This window comes from Aotus nancymaae, unplaced genomic scaffold, assembly GCF_030222135.1.
Source record: "Aotus nancymaae isolate 86718 unplaced genomic scaffold, 86718_ANA_hifiasm-v0.15.2.pri h1tg000028l, whole genome shotgun sequence".
Taxonomy (NCBI): Eukaryota; Metazoa; Chordata; class Mammalia; order Primates; family Aotidae; genus Aotus; species Aotus nancymaae.
The window spans coordinates 18,043,272-18,052,980 of NW_026988441.1; the positions used below are offsets into that span (position 1 = coordinate 18,043,272).

At 49.7% G+C, this 9,709-nt stretch overlaps 1 protein-coding gene across 2 annotated transcripts; it reads left to right on the forward strand.

Annotated features, from left to right (window-relative positions):
- Nucleotides 1-221: 221 nt before the first annotated feature.
- Nucleotides 222-8,613, forward strand: ZNF792 (zinc finger protein 792). Of its 2 annotated transcripts, none has more exons than XM_012438363.2 (4): nucleotides 222-263; nucleotides 3,542-3,668; nucleotides 4,260-4,382; nucleotides 5,034-8,613. In XM_012438363.2, exons 1-4 carry the CDS (start codon nucleotides 234-236, stop codon nucleotides 6,653-6,655), a joined length of 1,902 nt encoding a protein of 633 aa, XP_012293786.2. In that variant the 5' UTR covers nucleotides 222-233; the 3' UTR covers nucleotides 6,656-8,613. The 2 variants fall into 2 exon arrangements, with proteins under 2 accessions (XP_012293786.2, XP_012293789.2); XM_012438366.2 differs by lacking the exon at nucleotides 222-263 and adding an exon at nucleotides 324-1,836.
- Nucleotides 8,614-9,709: the final 1,096 nt, after the last annotated feature.

Consider the following 9,709-nt stretch of genomic DNA (forward strand, 5'->3'; position numbering starts at 1 on the left):
TTGCACCAGCCGTGACCCCTTGCAACTGGGGTGCCCTGCGGAGCTGCGCGCTCTCCGCGCCCCCAGAGCCTGCGCCCCGGGCCCCGTGCACATTTTGCACGGGGGAGACTGAGGCTGGGAGTGCAAACCTCCCACGGGACACGGCCAGGTGGTGGTAGCCTGAGCCCGTGAGACCCCCTCCCCCGCCCCGCGGTCGCCCGCACCCTGGAGCCCTGCTCAGATCACGGACTCCAATGGCGGCGGCGCTGCGGGACCCCGCGCAGGTGAGTGCTTGGGCGTCAGGCCCTCCTGTTCCTGGCGTCGAGATGCAAAAGATAGCTTTGTTCTAGGACTTTTCGCCTTTCCCATTTCCTTGCTTTTTTGTCGGGGGACCCTGGAAGGCAGACGCTCTCAGCTGGGATCCTGAATCAGGGCAGGGTTTATATAGAGAGGCTTCCGTTTCTGAAATGTAATGGGATGAAGGGAGAAAGGGCTTTGTAGGCACAGGAACCAGCATGCGCAAAAGCTTGGGGGTGGGATGGGGTATGGTGTGGAGACTGAGTTGGGAGTGTTCAGGAACCCCGCCCAGGTCACTGTTACTAATATTATGTCTGCTGGAACCGGAGAGCTGGTGGGCCGAAGATAGCCCAGAACGGCAGGCCGGAGAGCTGGGCCTCTGTTCTGAGGGCGATGGGAGCCATGGAAGGTTTAGGGCAGAGGAGGAAGATGCTGTGACTCGGGTCTTAACAGCCTGCCTATGGATGCAGAGTGGAGAACTGAATGTGGGGTGAGCCGCAGGCAGGGAGGCCAAGGAGTAACCTAGTGGAATAGCCCAGGCCAGTGCTGCTGTCGGCCGGACCAGGGTGGGGGCTAGAGGTAGAGGAAGTGATTGGGAACCTGATGGCTTTTAAGTCAGACTGACCAAATTTTCTGACGTAGAGGGGGAGAAAGAGGGAGGAATCGGTGGTTTTTTGTTTGATGAATCTAGCTTCGTGAGCTAAGTTGGTCGTAGGAGGAATTTTCCATGGAACCAGTAGAAGTTAGGTTTTGGCCAGGTCGAGCCTGTGATGTCCCAGAGACCCCGGAGTGGAGTTGAAGAGTGGGCAGCTAGACACACAGTTAGGGTGTTCTGAGGGATTTGTTAAGGTTATGAGAGACTGGATATTCATGTGAACAATGGCCAGATCATGACCCAGAACCTGCCCAGGAAACCAACCCCCTTATCTACAATAAACAACCCATGCAGCAGGAAGCCAGCCTACTGTGTATCAGACCCGCGGGAAGCCAGATTGCTATCTGGACTGACAATCCAGGAAGTTAAAACAATAACTTCTGTAATGAGCAGTCCCAACGGCCAGGGTTTGATTAATAACAGACACCTTCCTTAATCTTAACTCCTGCTTCTGACTTAAGACCAACCAGAGAAAGGCAGTTATACACCCTAACCAATCACATAGGATGCCCACTTCTAGTTCACCCACCTGCAAATAGGATCCTCCAATCATGGCACGCCTGAAACCTTCCTTTTCTTTCTTTCTTTCTTTCTTTTTTTTTTTTTCGAGACAGAGTTTCTCACTCTTTTTGCCCAGGCTGGCGTACAATGTCGCAATCTCAGCTCACTGCAACCTCTGCCTCCCGGGTTCAAGCAATTCTCCTTCCTCAGCCTTCCCAGTAGCTGGGCTTACAGGCTTTCCCACTCTTGGCTTGCATTGAGTCTCTCTTGCTATAGCGAGCTTTGAATAAGTAGCCTGGGCTTTTCTCATTTTGTTGGTCTTTGTTTATTTCAACAGTTAGAAACATCCAAAATGTGGCATCTGGTGTGTGGACGGGAGCGTAGCTGTGTGTCAGATTTTGGAGGTAAAACTTCAAGTAGTGGTGACAATGATGTTGAAAAATTAGGAAGGTGGGGCTGGAAAACTGAAAGGAGGGTTCTTGCTTGGGAACTGTGGCTTGTTTGACATCCTAAAGACAGGTGAGGAACAGTAGTGGTCATGGTGGTGGCGGTGGGGGTATGTGGGGGTGTCAGAGTGAGGGACTGTGTTAAGGAATATTGCCTGTTTCAAAGGCGGGAATTTCCCAGCGCCATACCTTCATCCACCCCCCATCCAGGTAGGTAGAAATAAGCCAGGTGAGCTTCTTTTGTTCAGAAAGCCCGCTAAAAGCCCTGGGAGAAGGGGCTCTGTTGTGGGCCCGAACAACCAATCCAGGATGAGAGTCAAAGATCAGTCACTCCAGAGGACTTTTGAAAGAACTCCTCTCATTGGACAAGAACATGAATAAGGAGGGGATAACTTCAGGGTTAAAATCCCACTGCCCCCTCTTACCTACACGGACTTCCCTCTCTGGGATCCCCTCCCACAACAGCATGGGAGCTCGCTCGCGCGCTCTCTCTCACTCTCTCTCTCGCTCTGTCTCTCCTCTCCCCCTAATAAATCGCTTTCTGCAAAACTATTTGGGTCTGATACTTACTTGAATGGTAAGCTCACCATGCCGCCAGGACCCTTTCCTCATTCCTGAAGTGAGCCCAAGAACCTGGACACGCCTGGTTACATCTTTGGCAAGCACGGGGAGGGAGCTGAGCCCCTTGTCTTCCCGCCAGCCGGTTACAAGAGGGTCTGGCAGGTGGCCGGATCTTCCCAGAGAGTGTAGACATGAATGAGATGGATGCCGAGGGTTAGCAGTAGAGGAGGTAATACTGCAGTGAGGCTTGGGCTGGTGCTTATATGCTCATCTGTGTTTTCTCCAGGCTTCTGTGGTGACCCTTGATGGGGTTTGTCCTCAGGCTGGGGAATTAGCTTGGGACAAGAGGGGTCAGTTGGCAGAGTTGCTGGCCTTAGGTGGGTGGGGGGTAGGATGGCCAAAGGGGTTCGCTTTTTTTTTTTAATGAGTGTGAGTGATGACAGGGTCAGAATGTGCAACAAAGAAGGCCAAGGGTATGTGACATCCATGTGTGGCTTAGGTTGAAGCCCAGGCCAGGAGAGTTGGGGGTTTTGTAGGTTGGGGGTCTCCAAGGCAAGGTTGGAGTGCTCCCTCTCCCCCTTACCTGGGTGTTGCCCTTGGCAGTGGAGACCATCAAAGGTCTGGGGCAGGCTGGGATCAGGGTTGTGTTTGCCAGGCACTCTCCAGATGCCATGTGCAGAGTGACAGGTGGGAGCCCATGGAGATGGCTGTGATAGGGGCCGGGACGGGGAGAGGGTCGCAGTGCCAGTGGGAGGCCGTGGTGAGGTCTGGAGCTGTGAGGATGGTGCAGTCCAAAGAATGAAATGCATGTGGGAGGGAACGTGAGCTGTTCACCCCAGGGCTCTGGACTGGGGTTTAAGGGAGAAGCCCACGTTTGGATCTGAGAAGCGTGGCATTGGCAACACTAGGGGAAGAGGCTGCACTTCAGGCCCAGAGCTTAGAGGGTGCCTCTCTGCACCCTGCCTGTTGCTGCTGTGCACTGGATACCCACAGAACCAGGGCCTGCTACCTCCTGGAGCTGGGGAGGAGAGTGAGCAGGGGATGGATAGGGAGTCCCAAGGACAGAGACTGATCGTGGAACGAACTGTCCCCATCATGGCAGGGCTGCGTGACCTTTGAGGATGTGACCATTTACTTCTCAAAGGAGGAGTGGGGGCTCCTTGATGAGGCTCAGAGACTCCTGTACTGCGATGTGATGCTGGAAAACTTTGCACTTATAGCCTCACTGGGTAAGGCCGTCAACCCTACCCCAAGGTCCCAAGCTCATCTCTGCCTGTCCCCTTTGCCCAAGAAACAGCTCTTTCCTTCCCACAGCCAGACCACTGGTACTGCTTCCATCCCTACTTTCCTGGTATGCATGTTGCGGCTTCTAGGGCTGAGCTACGTGCATTGCCCACTCCTCTCCCTGAGCGGCCCCCACACCTGCTGCCTGAAGCCTTGCAGGGCAGCTCCAGGCATGAGGGGTGTTGCAGTCAGGTGCACGACTCCCTCTGACTCGGCCATTCCCTCCCTCCTGGGTGATTATCCAGATCTGACAGTTCTGTGGTTTAGATTCTGCGCCTTTCATTTTGCTATTATTTCCTAAGCCTGACTGTGCCAGGAATTCCAAGCACTGATGTGGTTACTGCTTGTAACCACCGGGATGTCCCTTGTGTTCTACGGATTTCCCTCTCTGAAATCCACCCCCACAACAGTGTGGGAGCTGTCTCTCCCTCTCTCCCTGTACAGATATCCTCTTCGGGTTTCCTGTCCCATAGTCTGTCATAGGGTAGTTCAACTGGGCAGGTGCTGGCCACTGACCCACTCTGTCTTTCCCTTAGGACTTATATCTTTCAGGTCCCACATTGTTTCCCAGCTGGAGATGGGGAAAGAGCCCTGGGTGCCTGACAGTATGGATATGACTTCAGCCATGGCCAGAGGGGCTTATGGCAGGCCTGGCTCTGGTAAGCAGCGACGGGAGCTGGGGGAGGATGTGACCTCACCACTGTGTTTACATCATACAGCATCTTCACTCCTATTCATCATCATTTGGTACCAATGCCAGTAGCCAGACCTCGTCTCTGCTTTTCCTTCCCCGTGCTTGATACATTGTCCACTTGTCATTGCTGTTCTGAATTGGGCCCCCTGGCTGTGCCCCACCTTTCTGGCCTCCATTTCTCTCTTTCAGCTTCCTCTGCGTCACTTTGCAACATTGGCCTACACTTAATATGTTGTGAGATATGTGCTTTTTCTTTGACATGCTTGAACATCAGCTACTCAGCTGCAGGTTTTTCTGGGTCTAGATGCTCTCACTGCATAGCCTTGACAGGTTACCAGCAGCCCCGGCCCTGCCAAAAGCCCTTTAAAGAGAAGTGAATGAGAGACCCTGCCTCTCTGCCCAGTACTGTCCCCCTTCCTGTGTCCCTGGTCCTGATAAGGCCTCCCGTATTTTGTGACCTGGCCAGGCACAGTATATAGCAGAGCAGATTATTCCTTATCCTGACCTGTTACCAGGAAGTCTGTGGACTCATTCTTAGGTCAGCCAAGCATAGGTGATGGGGCACTTTCCTTCTAGGTAAAGTTTATACAAATGTCCAGCATTTCTCTGCTTTCAGATTTTTGCCGTGGAACAGAGGGCAAGGAGTTACCTTCTAAGCCTAATGTTTCTGTAGAAGGAGTGGCACAGGACAGGAGTCCCAAGCCAGCTCTGTGCCCCGAGAAGACCTGCCCCTCTGACATATGTTGCCTGTGCTTGAAAGACATCTTGCATTTGGCTGAACAGCAGGCAGCACATCCCAGGCAGAAACCATCTGTGTGTGAGGCATATGTGAAAGGCTATGAGTTCAGTGCAAACCTTGCCCAGAAACAGGTGCAGCAGAACGTACACAACCCCTTTGGAAGGGAGGAAGACCAGGTTTTGCCTGTGGAGACCAACGGAGACCACACATCAGAACAGCTTTTCACCTGCAGGGAGGGCGGGAAGGACTTTGTGGCCAGAGCAGGGTTTCTGCAGCATGAGGTCACTCCCAGCGATGGGGAGCCACATAAGGCCACTGAAGGTGTGGTGGATTTTCACACTGCACAGAGGCATAACGAGTGCCGTCAATCTGGGGATGCCATCAATGACAAATCTACTCTTATTCAGCACCAGAGAATCCACAGCAGAGAAAGGCCTTATGAGTGCAGCAAATGTGGAATCTTCTTCAGTTATGCCGCTGGCCTCATCCAGCACCAGAAAGTTCACAATAGAGGAAAACCGTATGAGTGCTGCGAATGTGGGAAATTCTTCAGCCAGCACTCCAGCCTCGTTAAACATCGCAGGGTTCACACCGGTGAAAGCCCTCACGTGTGTGGTGACTGTGGGAAGTTCTTCAGCCGAAGCTCCAACCTCATCCAGCACAAGAGGGTTCACACTGGCGAAAAGCCGTATGAGTGCAGTGACTGTGGGAAGTTCTTCAGCCAGCGTTCCAACCTCATTCATCATAAGAGGGTTCACACGGGCAGAAGTGCCCATGAGTGCAGTGAATGTGGGAAATCCTTCAACTGCAACTCCAGCCTGATTAAACATTGGAGAGTTCACACTGGAGAAAGACCTTACAAGTGCAACGAATGTGGGAAATTCTTCAGCCACATCGCCAGCCTCATTCAGCATCAGATAGTTCACACTGGCGAGCGGCCTCACGGGTGCAGCGAGTGTGGAAAAGCCTTCAGCCGAAACTCTGACCTCATGAAACATCAGCGAGTTCATACCGGTGAGCGGCCTTATGAGTGCAACGAATGTGGGAAGTTGTTTAGCCAGAGCTCCAGCCTCAATAGCCATCGGAGACTTCACACTGGCGAACGGCCCTACCAGTGTAGTGAATGTGGGAAATTCTTTAACCAAAGCTCCAGCCTCAATAACCACCGGAGACTTCACACCGGCGAGCGGCCTTATGAGTGCAGTGAATGTGGGAAAACCTTCAGGCAGAGGTCCAATCTGAGGCAGCACCTGAAAGTTCACAAACCAGATAGGCCTTATGAGTGCAGTGAATGTGGGAAAGCCTTCAGCCAAAGGCCTACCCTCATTCGGCATCAGAAGATTCACACCAGAGAAAGGAGTGTGGAGAATGTGCTCCGTCCCTGTTCGATGCAGCAGCACACAGCAGAGATAAGCTCTGAGAACAGACCTTATGAGGGTGCTGTCAACTACAAGTCGAACCTTTTTCATCCAAGTACCCACCCTGGGGAGGTTCCCTAGGAATGCTAGCTATGTTGGAAGCTTTCTGGAGCCAAGTTACATTCTCTTACCATGGATTTTATCAGCATTTTTTCACTGCTGGGGTTGTGATAGAAGCCACATCAGTACCACACACTGCAGCTCTCTAGAGAGTGTGTTGAACACTCCACTGTGCTCAGGGAAAGCAGACCTCTCCTCTCTCTTTCCAATTTCTAAAGGGAATTGGGAGTAGTCTGAAGCCATGGGGAGATGTCATTCCCACCCTGTATGGCTGGTTTAGCTATGGACATGATTAGCCTTTGGCTGTGAAGACCTGAGCAGGGTTCTGCTGACAGCTTGTTCTAGAGAAGGTTTCCCTTTCTCTGGGACATTGTTCGTCTCCTGTTTTGCCTCTGATGGATTTGTCCAGCCCTCATGTTACTCAGTGCAACAACTTATCTCCTGTGTATCACCCTGGTTCGTGCAATGATAAGGGCCTTATGATAAAACTGCCTTTAATCTTCCATGGTCTGATCACTGTGTAGGGTGGTCCAAGAACAGAGTTAAGATCTACCAAACTAAAAGGGTGGCCAGATTATCTTGGAGGGGACAGGAGGATGGCAGAGAACAGCTGTCAATCCAGACTGGGCCTCATTTACATTGCTACCAAGTCCTGCTAGGAAAAATTGTAGGAATTTATTATGATCTGAATGGCATGAATTTGTACCCCGAGGAGGGGGTAGTTGTGACAACCTCCAGTGCATGTGGGAGCAGCATGAATTGGGTCCCTTATTCCCAAGGGGTGCCCCATATTTCCCAACACTGTAAAGCAGATGCTGTTTAGCACCTGCCAAGGGGCCATATGCCCTGAAGTTCAGCATTAGGCAGGTGTCTCTTAACTGTTAAGACCTACAAGGCTCTGCTGGGACCATAATTTGTACAAAAACACTGGGTGTGATTAATAGGGAGTAGGTGAGATTATAGTAAACCAGCAGAAATGGACCTGTTCTAAAGGTGCACCCATGAATGTTCCCTTGAATGTGGCTGTGCAGGATTCAGGGTTTGCAGAAATTCTCAGGACCTCTAGACTTCTGTCCTATGACTAATGTTACTGGCAGAGCAAATAATCTCAAGATTTTAGTTTTATGGATTACTGTCTCTGTGCTGTGCATCTCAAGGCCAGTGCTGTGCTAGCAGGAAAATAGAGACTAAGAAAAAGCAGGTCCTATTCTACAGGGATTATAGCATCTATGACGTAGCCAGCCATTCTTTGTTCCCAAAGCAAGAAAAAAGAGATGGCAGAGTCAGTATAGGGTTGCCAAATCTGATTTTCTAAAATGAGTAGGAGGTTGGATTTTTATGTGCAACAGTTCCTTTTGGTGCTTTGTTGATATGTAATTGTCATGCAATAATTGTACATATTTGGTAAGTTTTGTACACTCAGGGAACCAACACCATAATCATGATAATGAACGTATCCATCACATGCAAAGCTACCTCATGCCCCTTTACGATCCCTCCTTGCCTTCTCCAGGAAACCATTGATTACAGTTTTCACTTTAGATTTGTTTGCCTTTTCTAGAATTAATACAATTGGAATCATAAAGTATTTATACTCTTTTGTGGTCTGATTTCTTTCATGCAGCATGATTATCTTGAGAATCATCCATGCTTTGTGTATATATGGTTCATTCCTTTTACTACTGAGTAGTGCTCTGCTGGGTGAGTGCACCATAGTTTTTTATGGTTTATTTAAAAATGTTAAAAAAATATGATGAAATACATATAATATGAAATTTACCATCCTAACCATTTTAAGTGTATACTTCAGTGGTAATGAGTAGATTCGTATTGTTATGCAACCATCACCACTGTTCATCTCCAGAACTCTTCAATCTTGCAAACCTTTAGAGTTATCAGCATATAAGATGATATCACCTGTGATCAGAAATAATTTTACTTCTTCCTTTCCAATTTGGCTGCCTTTTACTTCTTTTCTTTCATAATTATATTAGCTAGGACTTCCAGTACCATGTTGAACAGAAGTAGAGAAAGAGGACATCTTTGCCTTGTTCCTGATCAGAAAGCTTTTGGTTTTTCACGATTGAGAATGATTTAACTGTGGGTTTTTTATATATGGCTTTTGTTACATTGACATAGTTTTCTTTTATTCATTTCTTTTTTTTTTTTTTTTTTTTTTTTTTTTTTTGAGACAGAGTTTCGCTCTTGGTACCCAGGCTGGAGTGCAATGGCGCGATCTCGGCTCACCGCAACCTCCGCCTCCTGGGTTCAGGCAATTCTCCTGCCTCAGCCTCCTGAGCAGCTGGGATTACAGGCACGCGCCACCATGCCCAGCTAATTTTTTGTATTTTTAGTAGAGACGGGGTTTCACCATGTTGACCAGGATGGTCTCGATCTCTTGACCTCATGATCCACCCGCCTCTGCCTCCCAAAGTGCTGGGATTATAGGCGTGAGCCATTGTGCCTGGCTTATTTTTATCTTTACCCAAATATTGCTGTCCTATTTCTCCATGATCAGGGTGTCTTCTTCCCAAATCAGAACTGAGCTACCTGATGGAAAATGAGCAAGATTATTGTGTGATAAAGAGACACCTCTTCTAAAGTTCCCGTGCAGGTAGGTGACCGGGAGCTGGACAGGTGGGGGACCCTGAACTCCACAGATCAGTTGGGGACCTCTTTGGGAAGAGGGAGGCCTCTTGTTGCGACCTCCCTGGGGGCTTGGGATCCATACAGCCCTTTGACCATCTTCTCACCCCCTATACGCTTCCCTGCTACTGGAGGAGGGGTAGGTTGTATTAGGTTAAAAATCAAGCTCCAAGCTCCATGTCTTTGGGCTTAATACTTGACATTGCCCCTCTCCAGCCTTGTGAGATATTGCATGATTTCATCAGTGTAAAAGCTGGCTAAGTTAATGCTGGCTATTGTAACACAGAAACACTTTGTAATATCAGCATCCCAGCACAGGGAGAGTTTTTGGTTTTTGCCTTTTTCTTTTCCTTGTTCATGCCAAAATCGGCAAGCAAGGAGCTCTGCACCACGCAGTTATTCTGGGAACAAGAAACATTCTATTGTCAA

What these genes read in the sequence shown, in the direction of transcription:
- ZNF792 (XM_012438363.2), top strand. Translation starts at nt 234, where the DNA reads ATGGCGGCGGCGCTGCGGGACCCCGCGCAG. An exon ending in CGCTGCGGGACCCCGCGCAG is followed by an intron (nt 264 to 3,541) that starts GTGAGTGCTTGG and finishes CCATCATGGCAG; the next exon opens with GGCTGCGTGACCTTTGAGGA. An exon ending in TTATGGCAGGCCTGGCTCTG is followed by an intron (nt 4,383 to 5,033) that starts GTAAGCAGCGAC and finishes CTCTGCTTTCAG; the next exon opens with ATTTTTGCCGTGGAACAGAG.